Raw genomic sequence first — 21,661 nt, 5'->3', positions numbered from 1 at the left:
CCATGAACATCAGATGGTTGATTTTGTTGCCTCTTTTCTTGAGTTGGTACCCGGCATCCATCTTCTGTAGTACTTTTGTCATGGGAATCATGGCTACTACGAAGAGTAGTGGGGACAGTGAGTCGCCCTGGAAGATCCCTCTCCTGATATTAACCTCTGCTAGTCTTATTCCAGAGCTTGTAAGTATTGTATTCCAGTTGCGCATTGTATTTTTGAGGAAGCTGATGGTATTTTCCTCTGCACCATATATTTTCAGGCATTCTATTAGCCATGTGTGTGGTATCATGTCGAAGGCTTTCTTATAGTCTATCCATGCCATGCTTAGGTTGGTTTTCCTTCTCCTACTGTTTTTCATTACCATTTTGTCTATCAGGAGCTGGTCTTTTGTGCCCCTAACACTTCCTTTTGAAACCTTTCTGTTGGTGGGGGATGGCGTTTGTCTCCTCTAGGTAGTTGTATAGCCTTTCACTGATGATACCTGTTAGTAACTTCCACATTATTGGTAGGCAGTGATAGGCCTGTAGTTTACTGGCTATTATTTCCCTTACTCTTGTCTTTTTGTACTAAGGATGTTCTTCCTGTGGTCATCCATTTGGGTGCTTGGTGATTTGAGATACAATTGCTGGAGTTGTTCTGCTATTCGTGGGTGTAGGGCCTTGAAGTTTTTGAGCCAGTATCCATGGACTTCATCGGGACTGGGGTTTTCCAGTTTGGCATTTTCTTTAGTTGGTGTCTGACTGTGTCTGTCGTGATCTCTGTGATCTTTGTTTTATTCTCCCTGTTTCTTCTTCCTTGACTTCCTGGAGCCATGTTGCATGTTTGTTGTGTGATACCGGATTGCTCCATATGTTTTCCCAGAGTCTCTTACTTGGTTCGGCTTCAGGAATTTCTGGGTGGTTGTCTTCCCCTCTTAGTTGGCTGTACAGTCTTTTCTGGTTGGTTCCGAATAGTTTGTTCTGTTGGTATCCCTTATTCCTGTTCATGTACCGTTGAATCTTGTGTGCTTTGGCCTTAAGCCTCTGTTTTACATCTTCTATTGTGTTGTTTAGTCCCCTCTCTTGTACTTTGTATTTCTCGTTGAGTTCCTCCCTTGTTTTCTTGCTTCTTAGCCTTTTTTCTGCCATCTCTTTTAGTTTACTCAAGTCAGATCTCATCACCATGATTTGCTTTTCCAGGCGCCTTTTCCAAGGAGGTTGCTGTTTTGGTTTCTGTTGGGTTGGTTGTGACGGTGGTGTTGGTGTTCGAATCCCCATCAGTTCTGCTACTAATCTTGCTCCTGCATATGTCAAGTTATTTGTTTCTGTGATACTGGTGGTGTGTATTAGTCCCATTATTTCATTGACCTCACTTGTTTTCTCCCTTAATTTCTTGGTGTTGTAGGCTTTCATGGAGGGGATCTTTGTTCTCTCTGTATCTGTCTCCATCCATTGTCTAATCTTTTCTACCCATTCCGTCCTCTCTGTTACTTCGTCGGTGTTTCTTCGTGTGTCGTTGTTTGATACTTCATCCTCCCTGTCGTCTTCTGTGGCATCGTCTCTCAGTTCGTCTTCGTGTAATTCGTTGTCGTGTGACATTTCCCTTTCCAGTTCTTCTCTTTCTGTTGGGGAGAGCCAGTTCTTTTTCTTTATGTTCCTTACTTGGTCTGCCAGCCTCTGCTCTGTTTGGGGGGGTGTTATTCCTCTCATTCCAGATGTTGATCAATCTTCTTCTATATCCTCTCTCCGTCGGGTTGCTTCTGATGTAGCATCTCCATATTTCCTTATTTTCTCTCTTGTCCATTTCTTCCTTTTTGCCTCTGTAGCTCCAATCTCAGGCTGTTGATTACTTTCGTTGTGGTGATCAGTTGCTGGATGACGACCTCCAAGTACCTGAACCGTCTTCCCTTCCATTGGGTTGAATACCTGGTTGCCGGACGAAGCTCCTCTGTTGCCGAGGTTCCATTTACGTCGTTTGTCGTTTATTCCTTCATTTCTTTCCATCATTGCTGAGTTTTTGCATTTAATTTAACCCATAGCTGGACCCTACCCCATCAGGGATAGGTACTCATTTACAGCTGAGTAGACTGAGGAAATTATGGTAAAGATCCTTTCCCAAGGAATCAACGCCGAGGAGAGCGGTCACCCATCCAACGACTGACCAGCCCCAATGTTGCTTAACTTGACTTAAGTCTATTGAAGACCTAACCAACTCCTTATTATTATTATTATTATTATTATTATTATTATTCTCTGTGGGTGAATTTTTGTGCCGAGTTAAGGGGGTTTTATTTATTTTTACAAACTTTGCACTCTTGAGACGTCAACCATACGAAATTTAAATACTTTAAAAAAATCGTCACACTACGCTGTCTCTGTTTGACTTCTCAGTGAACCATTTTACAACGGTCAGTTTTGATCTGCGCGAATCGACGTATCTTATCGTCTGCGTTGCCAATTGCTTTGTACTCCTTTGTCATCATCTCTGCCTCGCAAACGGAGCTCGAGAGAGAGAGAGAGAGAGAGAGAGAGAGAGAGAGAAGAGAGAGAGAGGGCGTACCCTGGCAAGATAGGGCTTTAACCTCTGCCCTTTGGGTATCGGAAGTGCGTGCTGCTCTTGCTTTCTCCGTGCCTGCGGAGTGATTTGGGATGAGGACAGAAGTGGAGTTTGAGGGAAGAATCTCTCTCTCTCTCTCTCTCTCTCTCTCTCTCTCTCTCTCTCTCTCGTTGGCCTTTTACAAAAATGTTGGTAGCCTGTGTGTGTCACAAATAAATAAACGACCAGCGTTCGATACTCGATCCCCGAGAATGCTCTGACCCCGGCAGTGAAGTGCAATATGTATCTGGCTGTTAGTCGGTTGTTGTTGTTCACTAAGGAATATATATATATATATATATATTATATATATATATATATATATATATATATATATTCTTAGTGAGAGAGAGAGAGAGAGAGAGAGAGAGAGCGAGAGGAATGGTTTCTAGTGTGGTTATATACCACTTCATCACGGCCCATCTGTAAACACACACACACACACACACACACACACACACTCTAAAGAAACCACTCCTAAAATATTCGTCGACAAAATATTACTTATAAATAAAAGGCAAACTTCTCCCCTATGTCCTTTTTCTCACTCCTCACTCTTCTCGTCAGCAACAACTTAGCCGGTCCATTTGAAAGCCACATTATCTGTCCTTGAGCCAAATGTTTTGCCATGTCTCGCGATAAAGCAATCTCCTGAAAAACCAACTGGCAAAAAAGGGGCTTTTTTTTTTTTTTTTTTTTTTTTTGTTTTTTTTTTTTTTTTTTTTTTTTTCTCGCTCGCACTAGTAGAAGTAAAACTACTCGAAAGTAGACATGTGGCCTTGATGCACAGCAGGATGTTTTTTTCAGTGATAGCTACAGTGCAAAAATTCTCTTGAGTTACAGTGCAAAAATTCTCTTGAGTTACAGTGCAAAAATTCTCTTGAGTTACAGTGCAAAAATTCTCTTGAGTTACAGTGCAAAAATTCTCTTAAGTTACAGTGCAAAAATTCTCTTGAGTTACAGTGCAAAAACTTCTTCAGTTACAGTGCAAAAACAAATACTCTTGGAATTCCCATAAGATAGTAATTGAGAGGGAAAATGCGAAGGGACTATTGGCTTTGATAATATACGATTGTCGCCGTTGTTGTGAGGGCCGGTACTTATTCGTTGTTGTTGCTACGTTTCTGCTGACACACACACACACACACACACACACACACACACACACACACACACACACACACACATATATATATATATATATATATATATATATATATATATATATATATATATATATATATTTACTGGTCATTTGGCTTATAGTATTCTTAGTTTTCAATTTATTATCTTGGTTGTATAACATCCTTGATGAACAATCACAACGTACCAGAGAGCGAAGTTTGGTGTGGTTCAATTTGACCATACTGTGAACATTCGTGTTGTAATAAAGGTTGTTTCCCCAAATGCATCAAATTTACATTTACTATTCGTAATTTATCATATTTTGCATTCTTGGAGTTACTCTCTTCTTTTTTATTCTTTTTATTATTATTATGTTATTTATTATTATTATTATTATTATTATTATTATTATTATTATTATTATTATTATTATTATTTGGACTATTTGGGTTCTTAGGTCCTACTCTTTGTACCGCTGTTAGCAATCCTTAATTATTATTGTTATTATTATTTGAACATGTTGGGTTCTAAGGGCCTAATCTTGTGTCGCTGTTAGCATTCCTTCCATTTCCTTCTTGAGTTCTCCCCTTTGTATCCATTGCCATGTTTCGTTGCTGGCCAGTTCTTTAATTTGTCTCATGCTAATTATTATTATTATTATTATTATTATTATTATTATTATTATTATTATTATTATTATTATTGTTGTTGTTCCACAATATAATATCATGTGAAAACTGATGGTCTTCAGCTTTCCACATGATACATTATTGTGGACCTGCAACCATTGTCATAATTTTCGACAAGGAAAACTGTGCCTATTATTATTATTATTATTATATTATTATTATTATTATTATTATTATTATTATTATTATTATTATTATTATTATTATTATTATTAGGAAAAACTCTCTATCACGAGAGTATATATAATGTTCTAAGGGTCCACAATAATACAGTGTAAAAGTCCGTGTATAATTGTAAAGTCTTCAAAATTATACTCGGACTTTTTACATTTTGTATTATTGTGAACCCTTTAGAACATTATTATTATGATTATTATTATTATCGAGAACGGTTTTCCTGTCGGTATGTTGGTAGAACAATACAAAATCTCCATTTTAATTCACAAGAAACTTGCCTCCTAAACAGACAGGATGCGTGATTTAAAAGCTTGGTTCAGTCTCCAGTTTAGTGCAATATCTGCATAAATATGTAAATTTTGGCCTTAGACGTTAATATTTTGTTTATATGTAAGTTTGCTCGTTTAAGGTATTATTGCAAAACTCGGTGCATATCTGCCACTGGCCTAGAAGATTTGCCTCCACGTTCAGTCACTCAAATCTACTGACTTCATGATTTTTTGTTTGGTAAATATCTCGTGTTTTTGCATGATAAAAGACTGGTTCACTCTCCAGCTTAGTGCAATACCTGCGTAAATATGTAAATTCTGGCCTTAGTCGTTAAAAGCATTTTTTGGGAAGTTTGCAAGTTTGCTTGTTTTAGGCATTGCAAAAAAGCGGTACATATCTCCCACAGACCCAGGAGTCTTTAGCTCCACTCAAATCTACTGACTTCACGATTTTTTGTACGGTAAATTTGCCATGTTTATTATTATTATTATTATTATTATTATTATTATTATTATTATTATTATTATTATTATTATTCTGGAAGAAGACCCTCTTTTAAACAGTATATTGCTGTACACCAATATACTGATAACGCCAGTATTGACAGCAAAATCCTGTTCTAAGTAAAATATATAAGATTAATTCGCCGAATTCTGCCATTTTATTCAGCATTATTGTCGTTGTTGTTGTTATTATTATTATTATTATTATTATTATTATTATTATTATTATTATTATTATTATTATTATTACACGTCAACAAATCCCTTCTTTTATCTACTGTTGGTCCTCGTTGTTGTTATTATTATTGTTGTTAGTATTATTATTATGTTTACACGTCAACAAATCCCTTTTATCCACTGTTGTTCCTCCTTCGTGCGGAATGTTCTCTGCTTCGGCAGCCCCAGTGACAGTTGTCGTCGGCGCCACTTCACATGTGTCGCGCTCTCCCCCAAATACTTGGCTGTCACGGATAGTCTCCGATAGCCATCGTAGTATCCAGCGCCCCTCATAGTACATCCACTCGGTTTCCCGCTCATTGCGCATGCTCCGGGAGATGGATGTGTTTACAGACGGCTCGCGGTCGGCCTTTTCTCTCTCTCCAAAGCGCCAAACTGGTTTCTGCCAGGTTTCGAGTTTGTGGAGTTTTATTCCTTTGGTCCGGCACGAGAGAGGATAGTAACCCACTTACCTTGGATTAAGTGGTCTGTCTGTTCAAGCGGTGTCTCTTCGCCCTTGTTGTGGCGTTTCGTGGTGGTGCTTCTGTTGTTAGCCTTTTTTGGAGCCTTTTTTTTTTTTTTTTTTTTTTACCTGTACGGACTTTTTTCTTTATTAAATTTTGTTTTTGTCAACCCTTTTCTTTAGAAGCCTTTTAAAATGATCGAATTTTGTTTCCTGTTGATCTCTCGTAATCCCCTATTTATGGACTTTTCTTAATGAATTTAACTTTTTTGTGGGCCTTATTTGTAATTTTTCCTGTTTATGGACTTTTTTTAAACATTATTTAACTTTGTTTTGTGGAACTTTTTTGTTATTTTTTCTGGTTATAGAAAAGTTTTTAAATCATGGAATTCTGTTTTTTGTTTACCTTTTTATAGCTGCTTTTCCTTGTCTAGAAATGTTTTAAATCGTGGAATTTTGTTTCATGCTGACCTTTTTTATGTAGCTTTTTTTTTATTAAAGAATTTTGTTGTTGTTGAAATATTTTTGTAGCATTTTTGTTCCGTTTATGGCCTTTTTCAATCATGGAATTTTGTTTATCAAGCCTTTGGGACCGTTAATTCTGTCCCTTAAGGTCTGTTTTGTAGCAATCTTATCCCTGTAGACGCTTTTATTGTTTAGTCTGAGGCATTAAATTCTTCTCTTCATAACTTTTTTTTTTTTTTTTATTTTTTTTTTTTTTTTTTTATTTTTTTTTTTTATTTTTTACATTCAAGCCTTTTTTTAACATTCAAGTTTTTTTGTTTTCATTCAAGCCTCTATTTTACATTCAAGCTTTTTTTAACATTCAAGTTTTTTTTTTCATTCAAGCCTTTTTTTTTTTTTTGTTTTTTTTTTTCATTCAAGCCTTTTTTTCACTCAAGTTTTTTTTTATTAAGCCCTTTTTTTTCATTCAAGCCCCCTACTTTTACATTCAACCCCCCTTTTCTTACATTCAAGCCCTTTTTTTTACATTCAAGTTTTTTTTTTTTCATTCAAGCCCCTTTTTTACATTCAAGCCTTTTTATTTTACATTCAACCTTTTTTTTTACATTCAACCTTTTTTTTAACATGCAAGCTTTGTTACATTCAAGTTTTTTTTTTTTTTTTACATTTAACCTTTTTTTTTACATTCAAGCCTTTTTTTCTTACGGTTTGGTAAACATTCAGTTCCCCCCTCTTCTCCCATTTACTCTCTCTGGTGCCTGTTTGATCCATTTACATTTTTATCCTGAATTCAATCCCCTTTTGCATTTTGTCTCGTTTTGATCCCCTTGGCGTTTGTTTAGCGGCGTCGTGCAGCAGGATGCAAATCCCAGATGTCCTTGTTTACTTGTTTTGGTCGCTCTCGACACATTCGGCTCACACAGCAAACGAGCCCCTTTGCTCGGGATAATCCCTGATGACATTGCCACTTTGGAAGGCATTTGCTGCGGATTTGGAATGCACTTAAGTGCCTCCCGCCGATTTTTGGTCTTATTTCTCTCTCTCTCTCTCTCTCTCTCTCTCTCTCTCTCTCTCTCTCTCTCTCTCTCTCTCTCCTTTAAAGATAATCAGGTACGTGGATGAGTGTCTGCTCTCTCTCTCTCTCTCTCTCTCTCTCTCTCTCTCTCTCTCTCTCTCCCCTTTAAAGATAATCAGGTACGTGGATGTGTGTCTGCTCTCTCTCTCTCTCTCTCTCTCTCTCTCTCTCTCTCTCTCTCTCCTGGTAATCAAGTCCTTTGATGAATTTCTGATCAGGGTCTATTTAATGGAGTTGAGTAGATTTGAATATATTTAATGAACTAAAGTAGATTTGAATATATTTAATGGCCTAAGGTCGATTTAAATATATTTAATGGACTAAAGTAGATTTAAATATATTTAATGAACTAAAGTCGATTTGAATATATTTAATGGACTAAAGTCGATTTAAATATATTTAATGGACTAAAGTAGATTTAAATATATTTAATGAACTAAAGTAGATTGATTCATTGAGATGCAAAGCTGTTTTTATGTTAATATGCAGCGTTTTTCTTTTTCAAAGGTGGTAACTGAGTGGTATCATAAGAAAATAAAATGCGTTAAATTGAGGAAAAATATCGTCAGTGATCCAGTAGGTGATGGTATACCGTACATGCATTTTGATTTCGCAAAGATTATAGACTTTAGAGCGTGAAAGTATATAAGAAGATCCAGTGTTCAAAAGTGTCAGGATAAAATGTGCCCAACAGGATCTGCTGAAAGACAACTCGCTGGTCTCGCTATATCTTTTTTTTCTTTCTTTTATTAGAAAAATACCTTAATGCAGATTTACAGTTATTTCGTAATATTTACGTAATTTTACAATGGTAATTTTTCTTCTTACCTTTATGAACAGAACATTGCATGTTTAAGTAGTTATCAGGAAAGTAAATTTTACATCTACATCCGTAAGGTTTCATCATTATACTATATCTGTTACTGAACACTAGGCTTTTAACAAATTTATTTTTATCAGGGTTTCTTAACATCGGGTATGTATGGGACTTGATCTCTGGATATTTGTATATATATGATTTTCATGTGTTAATGTATTCATGGGTACATTTTGTAAATAAATAACTATATGAAACTGTAATGCTTTCATTTTTTTATGTTGTGTTCCTAGCTATTCGTACCTAAAGTATGTATTGAACTTGATCTCTGGATATTTGATATATATGATTTTCATGTGTTAATGTATTCATGGGTACATTTTGTAAATAAATAACTATATGAAACTGTAAATGCTTTCATTTTTTATGTTGTGTTCCTAGCTATTCGTACCTAAAGTATGTATTGAACTAAGTATATTGAGTTATATTGTCAACAAATAGGATTTGAGCAAATGGGGTTATGGATCCATATTGGGCAAAATTCATTTGGGGTCTTGAGTCATCAAAAGGTTGTAAGAACCCCTGTACTACTATATAAAAGTGGACCGGGGACTTGCTAGGAGTGGCCAGTGAAGTATACCAGTAGAAAGGGCTGAACTGATGTGAGGCTGGAAGGTGTAGCTTGTTATATCTGCCAAGGAAAGTGGTCAATGGAGAGTGCGCTGATCTGCGTCTTTTGGGCTTCAAACAAGGTCTGGCAAAACTCAGAAGAGAGAGAGTCACCTTTGCCAAGGGAATGACACCGCTGAAGGTTTTACATACCGAGACAGCCACGCACCTTCTCTGTCTTATAGTAGAAAGTCCCTTACGACGTTCCTGATTGGCTGTTGATAAGCCAGTCACAAGTTTGGAAACTCTCAGTCTCGAGAGAGTTCACATAGGCAGGATGTATGTTCCACCTCTCCTGAGGGATACTTTTGAAAGACTTATTCCTCGGGAGGTGGAACATACCTATGTGAACTTTCGAAAGACTGAGAGTTTCCAGCCCTGTGATTGGCTTATCAACAGCCAATCAGGAACGTCGTTTTCTGTCATATAGTAGATTCACATCAACCGTGCCTCTGATGTCTAGGCCAGTCCCTTACGACGTTCCTGATTGGCTGTTGATAAGCCAATCACAGGTTTGGCTGTTGATAAGCCAATCACAGGTTTGGAAACTCTGTGTCTTGAGAGAGTTCACATAGGTGGAACATACACCCTGCCTATGTGAACTCTCGAAAGACTGAGAGTTTCCAGCCCTGTATGGCTTATCAACAGCCGATCAGGACCGTCATAAAGGACCTGCCTAGACATCAGATGCACGGCTGATGTGAATCTACACTATAGCTGTCTGCTGAATTATGGCAGCCTCAAAAGTTCATCCTGAAGAATTGTTGAATGGAGGGGAAGAAAGGGGAGGGCTGAACTACATATTTTTCTTATTTTATACAAAGAAAGGGTAAGAAAAAAGACTTTTTAGCCCCTTGCGAAGAGCGTCAGGCAACAGTAGGGAGGTCTGTGAGAGATTTTAAGAATGGAGTGAGGAATTGTTTTACACGTTGGTTGAATGTTTCACGTGAACAAATTGTGGGTTAATGTAAACCAGAAAATTATTGCTTGTCAAGATATCAAAGTTCTATAAACCTTTTATATACTGAATTTGCTTATGTAGAAGCACAGATGTGCTAGATTTCTTAGGGAGTCAAAGAAAAATTAAATTTCCTACAGTTGTCCTGAAACCTGTCAGTTTTATTCAATTATATATATTTATATATATAATTAGATTACTCTCTCTCTCTCTCTCTCTCTCATATTTGGAGGAGGAAGGAGACTGTCGGCGTCAAGAGAGTTAGAAATTTGAGAAATGTGAAGACATTTTTCGCAGCCGTTGAAAGGAAAGGCGGAAATGAGAAACCGTTTGGTGAGAAATGAGCGGTGGAAAGAGGCTCCAAACCTTTCTATGTTTTCATTGGTTATTATTATTATTCAGAACATGACCTCTAGTCATAGACAAAGCAGGGCAGGGGTCATTGATATGAAATTGAAGCTTCCAACGAATATGGTGTTCATTTACAAGTAACGAAAGATAATAGGAAATACAAAAGGAAGAAATTAATTGTAGAAAAGGGAAAAAATTAAGAAATTGACAAGTGAAATTATAAAATACAAGCATTCTTCTTCTTCTTCTTAGGTCTTTCTCCTCTGTTATTATATTATTATTATTATTATTATTATTATTATTATTATTATTATTATTAGGTCTTTCTCCTCTAAAAAGAGAACGGGATATTCTGTATAGCAAGTCCAAGTCCATAATAATAATCAGTGGTGGATTATGTTTTTTTTTTTTTTTCAATAAAATCAACATAGTTCACCACTGAATAGTAATGTGGACCTGCTATACTATAGTATTAATAAATTATTATTATTATTATTATTAATTAGTTGTTTTGTGCATAGGAAAGGAAAAGAAAAATGTTGAAAATGAAGCTATTTGTGGCTACCACCCAAATAGACAAAAGCATCTTTCTCTGTACTCCTTTGAAGAGTGCTGTTTAAGGCTCCGGCGTGGTTGTGTGGAGAGAGAGAGAGAGAGAGAGAGAGAGAGAGAGAGAGAGAGAGAGAGAGAGAGAGAGAGTTTTATTGATGTAGAGACATGCTTAGTTGGGTGTTCTTTTCTAATTACTTTTCTGATTACTTTGGAGAAGAGGTTTTTTCGTTCATATCTTCATGTTTACATTCGAGAAGTTTTCTCCTTAAGTGTTTATATTCGAGAAGAGGTTTTTCTTCCATACCTTTCTTGTTTACATTCGAGGTTTTTTTTATATGCCTTTGTGTTTAAAGTTCGAGAAAAGGTTGTTTTTTCATACCTTACTGATTCAATTCGAAAAGATATATATAATTATTATCATATTATATATATATATATATATAGATAGTTATATTTTATTTATATATTATATTACTATTACACCTTTCTGACTAAATTCGAGAAGTTTGTTTTTTCACATTCCTGTCACATATTCTTAAAAAATAAAAAAGCTACAAGCTGGACATCGTCTTGCAGCTGTTCCGTCACGCCGAGGTAATGGAATAGCCATGTTTTTCCGTCTTTTAATAGTTTCCCTTTCCCGGTCTCTTTTTTTTTTTCCGGGGGGGCGGGGTTAGGGGGATTTTTGGGTGGGTTTTGGGAAATAGATTACTTCCCAGTCGGCCTCGCATAAGGCCATCAAAGTTCATACGGTATAGTCTATACTTTTCCATTTGAATCAGTATCTCCACAAGATGACAATAGTGTTATTAATACCTGTAAATTGAATATATCTGGTGCTCATTTAGGCGTTTATGATGCCGTTGTTAAAAAAATCCCCCCCGCTCCCCCCCCCCCCCCCCCCCCCCCCCCCGAACCTCACTACTCCCTGAATGTGACACACCATAGTCCGACCACTTACCCGGTATACGATTCCAACTTAACTTTCAGTCGAAATAGTTTTGGATGGATTGGTCTGCCTCGGTCAGGAATCGTACCTGGCCCCTCTCTTGGGGATCGAATTGTGTGTATGTATATGTATGTATTTATATATATATATATATATATATATATATATATATATATATATATATATATTATAAAACTTTCGTGTTTTAATTTTCCTCCATGGTATTACCTTTACACACACACACAAATATATATTTATATCATATATTATTTATAATATATATTATTATATATCTATATATATTATATATATATATATATATATATAATAGCCACAATACATATATATATGTGTGTGCAGTTTATTGACGCTAAGATTAAATCTATTTATGATATTGCCTTGAAACTTAAATATCCAAGGACTTGTGCAAATGTAGCGTGGAAAAGAGCTAGGAAAATTTATATTTAATTAATGACAAACTTGAATTTAGTGAGCATTACATTCTCAAGTTACTGTATGATGAAAAGCTTTTTAGAAAATCCTAGAATTTTAAGCCTTTTCAACATAAGTGTTTTTTTCAGTAATTTAAGACTTTAGTAATAAAAAATTCTCCGAAAGATGTTTCTGGCTGCATACATGTAATTCCTTGTAAAAAGTGTGATTAGATATATTACGGACTAACTGGAAAATCACTTTCACAATGAATCAAACAACACCAATGCTCTGTGAGAGCAGGCCAAATATCGAATGCATTATTCGTACATATGACAGATTTAGATCATTCTATTGACTAGAGTGAAGGATTCTTAATCAAGTGTAGCGACAGTTTAAAGGAAAATCATTGAATCTTATTTCTTCAAGTCAAATAATGGAAGTGTTCTAAATTTATATCTTGGTTTGTTTTTAAACTCGATGCCTTCATAATTCAAAAAGTTGTCGATAAATAGAAGCAACAGAATATATTCAGTTTTATACCTGTTTTTGTACTTGGCTAAGCTTCAGTTTCTCTTATGGGTAAATCTCTGGTTTTAGTTTTGGTGTTTCTGATGATAATCTTTTCGCCTTTTAGTTTGGTAACAATAAAAATGTTACTGAAGATATTATATGATGACATCCTACACATTCCATTTCTCTAAAGTAATATGTTTAAACTGATTTCCCAATCACCCATAGATTTTAGCATTTCTAAGAATTCGTTATGGAGTACCTACTCTAGATATGTTTCAATAAAAAAAAAAAAAAGTATCTTTATACACTACATGCATTTAGGATGAGCGAAGCGTCGCAAAAACTCGGAAGTGTCATAATATGGGATAATTTACTATTCTCTCAGACGGGCGCCCCATGAATTCCTGTTATGTCGACTTCACGCCTCTTAGTCCCAACCTAACCTAACCTAATTGTGGCCGACATGACTTGTTCCGTAGCCTGTTAACATCGTCTCTTCTTGTAAGGAACAAAGTGGATTTGATGAGTAGCTAGCTGTTCGACCAGTCTCTTGGCCACGAAAGGGAAAAAATGATGCAACTCGGCCATTGTATAGGTCGTAACGAACGGGATGATGATAGCCGAGGGAGGGAGGTAAGAAGAGCTGGGATGGGGGTGGGGGTGAAGATTGGAGGAAGAGCCAGACGTGGTGGATGGGAGGGACAACCCCCGCCCCCCCTAGTGGGTCTTGTTTTAGGCGTCAGGTAGTCTGGTCGATGGGAGGGGAGGGAGAGAGGTCTGGAGTTGTCAGACAGTCACCTGGTGCCTGGTATTGATTGTCCTGACCACCACCATCCCCTTCCGTTCCCCTCTGTATAGCTCCTCCACTTCCCCCTTGTTGCCTAACCCATTTCATTTCCCCCTTTCTGACACTAATGACTAAAACGGGGGAAACTTATGACCCTAGAGAACGGTTGGAACCGAACGTATTAAATTACACCGTCAGAAAAGTTAAAATATATTTCCTCCTCACGTTTTAGGTTGTGAAATCAAATGTTTGCCTGACGATATTCAGCACTGCCATAATAGTATATATTGGGACTAGTGTATATCGTTTATAGAAATATTTTTTACCGGTCGCCTTATTTTAATCAAGTTGTACTTGGTGTTATTTTTATGAGCGAGATAAACGCGCACGTAATCATGGTTGTCTCTTTCTTATTGAATGTAACACAGTTCTTTGGAGATTTCTGCCGTGTCATATTTGCCCTTGCTAATATGCGAGCATATTATGACTGAGCATTTTCACGTCTCTGTTACCATGGTTCAGTATTTTCTTTTAATAGCTGATTGAAACTGACTTGCTGACGAAAACTTTTAATTAGCTGAGGTTGTTTTTCATTCTGAAAGGTTGGCTATCCTGTAGTTATATTTCACAAAGAGTTTCGGCCGTAGGTATCGATTAAATCGTTTTTCATATCACAAAATGACGAACCAGTTTACATTTGGATTTTCTCTCATAATGATCTGAATGAGGAGAAGAGGAGGAGAGAGAGGAGAGGAGGAATGAGACGAAAGAGGAGAGAGACGAGAGCGAGAGAGAGAGAGGGAGAGGGAGGAGAGAGAGAGAGAGAGAGAGAGAGAGAGAGAGAGAGTCTTGTGTTAATGTAACAGAATACCTGAGCTTATCACACCTGTCACCAGGTTCTGGCGCCAAAGCCCCGTCTGCTGCCTGAATCTTGTCTTTGTAACCATCTCTGTCGCCTCCAGCACGTCCTGCCTCCAACTTCCCCCCTCCCCCCTCTTTAGTTCCTCCCCTTTCCAACTGTGATAACCTGCAGTACTAAACGAAGGGGTTGGGGACCGGGGGTGGGGACTGTTATATGATGTCGAGACAGCGCATTGCTGTTCGTAACGAAAGTATTTTTGTGTGCGTGTAGGAGTAGTTTGTATTGATTTTACTTGAGAGGAAAGTTAATATTATTGTTTTTAAATACCTAACCCGTCTTTTTTTAATTTCACGAGGACTTCAAATTGATTTCAAGGCTAAATTACCTCTTAATAAGTCCCAGCGCATGGCCTTAGGCCTAAATTCTTATTCCAATTCACATTTGCCATTGTCATTTTAGCTGCTAAATTTAGTTCAGTAAGCACGACACTTATCCACATTTGTCTGACCTTTGCCAGAAAATTTCTTCTATTGATTAAGATAGAGTTTATCAAATCGCTGATACAACTTACGGCGTAGAAGTCTACGGATACATCGATCCATGAATCGTTATTATTTTTTTTTTTTTCAGGATAATTTAACTTGTACCAGCTTCAGTTTTAAGTAATTGTAGGCAGCTTTATTCATTTACACATAAGTTATACACAGACTCTTGCTTTTGTTTGCTTGTTGTACTTCTATAAATTGTTTTCAAAACTTACAAGCCGCATACAATGTAGTTGGTTTGCTACACGGGTGCTCATGTTAATGTACTTAATATATTTTATTAAAATTAGTTATGTTTTCTCCTACAATTTTTGACCGATCATTGTGTGTATATATACATATACATAGTACACATGAGAGAGAGAGAGAGAGAGAGAGAGAGAGAGAGAGAGAGAGAGAGAGAGGACGAGAGAATTGAGGAGAAGAGAGGAGAGAGAGAGAGAGAGAGAGAGAGAGATGGGATTAGTTATGGTATCCTTGACTGGTAGCGTTTTTGTCCGTGTACATAATACAAAAATATATCCTGTATTTATATAGCAGTTGATAATTTGATGTCCAAATTTTTCAGATGGGGAAGTTGGTTGTCACTGCAATCTCCCTCGGTGTGTCACTACGAGTTACATGTGTAAGAGTGCCATGGGGGCGTGCTTTACCAGAAACACGCCGACACCCACCCGTGCATACGCGCAAGCTCACAGGATGTACCAGCGGAGGGCGCCGATGCATGGTTGTGTTGAATTGTTGCCAGAGTAAGTTTCAAAATGTTCAGTTTACATTGGCAAAGGGATTTAATATATATGCATATGACTGTGATGTTCCTTATGAACAGTAGTGTAAGTAGTTACATTTAACAGCCAATATTGTATTGCAATAGAAAATGTATGGTTATAGCTGTTAGTATATGATTAAGTCTCTTGGGGTCCCTTTCTAATTTCTCTCCCCAGAATCCATTTCTGCTCCTTCAGCAGCAAACTAAATCATAAGGTCTAACTTTGATGCCACTATGGCTCTTATTTTATTAATGCAATTCCTTGTAAGAATAAAGTCCCATGATCAAGTCAGGGCATTTTCAACAACAAATTAAGAACTTCTTGGTACTACTTATAGATATTCTTCACACCCACCGTTATCCCTCCCTACTTTAAGGGATCGTTTGCCTGATGCGCCTTCTCCACTGCCTTCTATCAAAGGCATCATCCTCCACCAAACTTCTCTCCATATCTTCCTTCACTTTATCTCACCATCTAATTATCTGTCTCCCTCTCGATCTTCTTCCTCTAACAGGTTCCTCCCAAGCCCTCTTCACTTGATGTCAACAAGGGCATGCGGTCGTAAAAACCCTCTTGGTACTTATAGCTGGTAGATCTCATTTGTTTGCTGACAATACTGTATTTTGTTTTACTTTGGGGAATACATGAAAATTTTGAACATAAGAAAAAAGTTGGAAAAGTGTGGCCAATAACCATTAAGATATACGAGTTGTATCAGTCACAGATACTTGTCAGAAATAGCTATTTGTTGGATGAGATGAAGCAAGAAGAGATCCCCACAGAGGTTGTGATAGATATGTTTTTAAAAAATGAACATCGAAACCCATTAAAGAACAAGGTTATGAGTTAGATCAGTAGAGAGCTGTACAATAATCTGATAAGAGATTGGCATGAGAGAATAAGGTGAAGTTGATTATGCAGACAAAGAAAAGAGTAAAGTACTTTGACATATTTCACTAGTGTCCTAACCCTTTGTAAATTTAGGTTTTTTATAGTAAAATATATTTGATATTGTATTGGAGTGAATTAGATTGGAAAACTGTAGGTGAAAGTACAAGCATTTAAAAATATATCAACATACAGTTTCTGAGATATTATTTTGAAGAAGTTAGGATAGCCACTAAGCAATACTATGCTTCAGTAATCTCACCAAAACTTAATTTTTTTCTTTTTAAGGTCCCTTCATAAAGAATGTATGAAAAAGAGTGGTGCACGCACTAGTAGCAGAGAGGGCGATCACACAGAAACTGCCAACAGTGACCCTGACCATGTGCCTGATCCTGAGCTAAGTTGTTGTAGTCAAGATATGTGTAATTACCATGATACTGGTGTATACATACCAGTTGATATTACATATGATAGTCAAACAGGTAAGTTACATTATAAGTTTTGAGAGTGATTTCACAGAATTTTGTTTGGTAATTTGGCAGGGGCCACTCCTTAGATTCTTCAATATTGTACAGTAATCATTTACTTTGACAATTCATCATGATCGTTACAAGTACGTCTCAAAGCTTGGGGGTTTGAATGTTCAATATGTACAGTACATAAAAGAAGTTTTGTGAGTTTTTAGCCCTTGCTTAAGTTATGTCCTAGATTAACAGAATTGACATTACAAGCAGGCCCCGGCTTACAATGGGGGTTCTGTTCTTGAGGCACGTCGTAAGCCGAAAATCGTAAAAAATCCTAGGAAAATCTTACTTTTAATGCTTTAGGTGTTTTAAAAACTATGTAAACTATTTTTAATGTATTTTTCATTAAAAAAATTCAAATATTGATTATTTTGCATTTTTGGAGTCCCATTTTCTTCGCCAAATTGGCGGCGTATGCGTCATAACCCTGGAAATAATTTCTGATGAATATAATTAAAAAGCGTCTTAACCTCAGAATGTCGTAAGCCGGGGACTGCCTGTATTCATTATATAGTATAAGGTAGCAATGGTTATTTACTGAGTCTGTTATCATTGCTTACAGATATGAATAGAAAAGATACAGAGATGGTGGAGACTTTATGGTTTAGAGCAGCTACCATTGCTGTTCCCATAGCAGGAGGATTCATTTTGATAGTGTTAGTTTTGCTAGCAAGCAGAATGCTGTCAAAGGAAAACAAAAGACACAGAATGGCACAGGTGAGTGAACACTTCAACCACATGAAGCATGACAGGGTGACTGAAAAAGAAGCAAAGTCCACAGAAAAAATTATACTGTAAACTACAATTCAGTTACTCTTTTCTACTATTAGATTTTTTATAAGTATTGCTGTTAACATTTCATCATACATATAGATATCTTAAAGTTATGTCTCACCAAGTAAGCTCATTGTAAGGACTCATTTTTTTTACACTTGTATTAACAGATTGATTATCATACATTGTATGCTTCACCTTTCTTTATTACTTGTAAACAGTATTGTAATGTAGTTTTTGGAGAATCAAAATGCAAGTTTGATATTTGCTGTCAGGAAATAGTAAATTTATTGAAATCAATTTTCATTGACAGCTGTTTGGACCATTGAATGTCAAAATAATTGTACAATCTTAAAATATATACAGGGTATTTTGTACTGCACTGGAATTAGAATGCAAAATATGAGTGGTGAAAATGATGGTAATTTTTTTTTTACCAAAGGGTATAATAAAAAAGAATTGACTATCTTAATAATGTTATAGTGTAAAATATATGAATAACCATTTATTATAATTTTAGGTAATTGGAGAACGATACCTCAAGGCACCCCTGTACCCAGGTGGGTCATCAGAGCCACTGCCTCATCTTCCATTGTATTACCATGCTCCTCTCTCTAAAGCTCCCTCACTTGCTCAGTCAAGCCATAGGGCATCGTATGAGGAAAAGCCTTGCAATTACAGGCCTCCTGATATACAGATATGTAGCTTAGAGGAGATAAAGCCCCTGAATATTTTAAATCAAGATATACACTGGGACCAAAGGGACACAGATTCTCCTCTGCCTTCTTGAAGACTGCATTGTTATTGTAAGGACGTTCTTAGCATGAAAGACTTGCATTTGCAGCTGTGAGTTGAAAAAATTGCTAAAGAGAGACATGTATTGCAGTCTTCCTGAAGTTATTACAGAAGCAGTGGAAGTGTTTGAAAAAAGGAGATTACACTAAAGTTTGCCAGATCATCAGTTTTGTGATAAGTGAAGTGTCATTTTTAAATAGTTTTCAAAGCATTTACAGTTGCTAAAGCTTTTGATCTTCAACACCAAAAAGATTTTAGTAAGTTGATTTTAGAAGTCCCAATGCAGTATTGAACATTGGTAACTGTAATTCAGATTTTGACACAAAAATAGTGCCTGAAAACAAAAATTTCATAGACATCTAATGCATATTTTGGATAGACTAAACTGATTTTTGAAAAGACTATTTTTTACTGTCCTTAAGAGTGTTGTCCCCTTTTGAAGTTTTGTAAAGTGCTACCAAAAGGATTTTCTGTGATTTTTTGCTCAGAATAATCAGTTGTAAATTATACATTGCATCCACATTTCTCACTTCTCTTATGCTTAAGAGAATTACCAATTACCAGATATTAAGAATAATTTAAGCAGAAAGGTCTGTTTATTTTTTACATTTAATTTGAATGGTAATCTCATATGTTGCATTAGTATTGCTGCTTTGTTTAATAAGATATTTATCACTTTGGTGATGTCTTGAACAATCTCTGTGAGATAGATTGCCTTGTATGTTGTTGATGAATATATCGTCCTTGCAGATTGTATAAAATATTTTGTGTGATAACAATCATAATGGCAATGAACAATGGGGAATGCCTTCATAGAATTCTTCTAACGGTAGCAGACTGATGCCATATAGGTTTTGCTAAATTTATCAATGTGGTAGTTAGATGCTGAAGATTGATTTTTAGTGGTATATGCCACCTTATTTTATGTAGCAACTATATTTTGTCCTGTAAACTTGACATTCCAGAACTTTTAGCTGAGTTACTCTAAAGGTTACCATCTAAAATAGTAAAATAAAAAAAAAATGTTCCTTATACTGTAGTTCAATACACAATAGTGTCAATTAATTTTATATTTTAGGTATTGTATTTTAAATTACCATTTGTGAAGACCATGTTTGTCCATATTCAAAGCAGATGAAAGCCTCAACTCCCTTGTCTTTTATATAGACTGTGTTGACACAGGTGATTATGGTTTTTATTAGGTTAGTATACTTTAAATTTTAATTATGATAGCCATCAATAATGTGATGAAATTCACGTCCTGTAAGTCAGGATTGTCTGGAAACCTTTTGTTACAATTGAGAGACTGGTATAAAAATGGTATAAAAATTAAGTCATTCATTAAAAGGAATATATTTGTTGATGAAAGGCATGTATGTTTCACTTATGAGAGTATAATGTCTAAATTATTTTAATATCGTTTATCTCAAAACTTTTCTTTAGGGATATTAATTTACTACTGAAATCAAGTTTTTATCAACATGGGCATGAGTATTTGGTGCAAGTTATTGATTCTTTCATATTTCCCTTACAATAGGAAGAAATAGCAACCGTTTTTTTTTTTTTTCTTTTTTTTATATATACACATAATGATAGAGCATTTTATTCATCGGATGAAAGCCCTGCCATTTTTTTTATATATATAAAGAAAAGTTAATGACAACTTGTCAAGCATATGATGTTAAGTTCTGTGAATATTTTGAGACTTTCTGGTTGTCATTTCATCCAGCTATTTGATTTTTTTTATATGTATTTTATATATTGGAAACTTTTGTTCTTCCTTTGCCCTGTAGTCCTGCCAGAGGTACGAAGAATTTTTTGTTTTATTTGTAAAATTACTTGGTGTGGATAATAATGTACTGTAATAATGATTCAGTAGTATTGTTACTACAAAGTCAGATTTTCATGGCAGTATGTAGTAACATTACTGGGTCTCAAAGCACAATCAGGCAGTATAGTTCTACAAAATGTAGTTTCTCAATGTTTCAACCAAACTTTCTTTTAAAAAAAATGGTATTTATGAATTCTTGGTTATACTTTACCTGGATATGGAATGTCAGTGCTGCTACGAGGAATTCTACCATTATGATTGCAATGTCCAAAGCAAGGGTATATATAAATGTTGCAACTTTGGTGCTCTCTTCTGAATTGCGATGTTTAGTCATTCATTATGTTAATGCATCAGATACAGAGTGATTTCAATAATGGTGTTGTGAGACAGTGTTATAAGTATAGTAGATTCAGTAATTCAGAAATTTTAATTTTATGCTTTGAAAGTTTGGCAATAAACATTAAAACCAATTAATATCAAAGCACAAAGGAGTACCATATACTTTAATCACTGCACTCAACAGTTACAGGAATGCTTGTTTTGTATAAAAAAGTTAGTAAGTATACTTAATTTAGGAAAGTGCTGTGTTTAACAGTATTATTTTTTTCTACCTGGGTACGTGCTGATCATCAGAAATAGAATTGATAACATTTTACAATGTTGATCACTGGCATGGTGAACTTTCACAATGCTAGAAAATTTATTTCTGGTGATCAGATTGTAATATAAGGCAGTTTAATGTGCCTGGGAAATCCACAAAACCATACAGTCTGTGATAATATTTTAATTTTGCTATTTTCTTAAGTTGTTTGGTGTTCTATGGTGCTTTTAAAATGATGGTTGGTTTCCTAATGTCTTCATACCTTCTACTATTGCTTTTATGTTATAATTTGTATTTTTGTGGGCACTTAAGTAAAAATTGGCCACCTGTGAAAAAATTGAAATATATTTAAAGGTTTAGTTCTTAAGTGTACTTATAGTATTGTGAATCATTGGTTATCATCACCCACTTAGCAGTTATTAGGGGCTTTAGAGAAATCACACTTTGTGGATAAAACTTCACATGTTCATCTTTTTGGTGGTTTAT

General features: G+C 35.8%; 1 protein-coding gene across 1 annotated transcript in view; it reads left to right on the top strand.

Annotated features, from left to right (window-relative positions):
* LOC135212583 (uncharacterized) overlaps positions 1 to 20,326 on the top strand; it is a 94,885-nt gene extending 74,559 nt beyond the window's left edge. The window contains exons 2-5 of the mRNA XM_064246128.1: positions 15,561 to 15,741; positions 16,939 to 17,132; positions 17,737 to 17,891; positions 18,469 to 20,326. Coding sequence (XP_064102198.1) covers positions 15,561 to 15,741; positions 16,939 to 17,132; positions 17,737 to 17,891; positions 18,469 to 18,738 — 800 coding nt within the window. The 3' untranslated portion in view covers positions 18,739 to 20,326. The remainder of the gene's footprint in view (positions 1 to 15,560; positions 15,742 to 16,938; positions 17,133 to 17,736; positions 17,892 to 18,468) is intronic.
* The last annotated feature ends 1,335 nt before the right edge of the window (positions 20,327 to 21,661 follow it).

This window comes from Macrobrachium nipponense, chromosome 41, assembly GCF_015104395.2.
Source record: "Macrobrachium nipponense isolate FS-2020 chromosome 41, ASM1510439v2, whole genome shotgun sequence".
Classification (NCBI taxonomy): domain Eukaryota; kingdom Metazoa; phylum Arthropoda; class Malacostraca; order Decapoda; family Palaemonidae; genus Macrobrachium; species Macrobrachium nipponense.
Note: the sequence above shows the minus strand (reverse complement) of the source record. Positions and strands in the feature narration are given on the sequence as shown.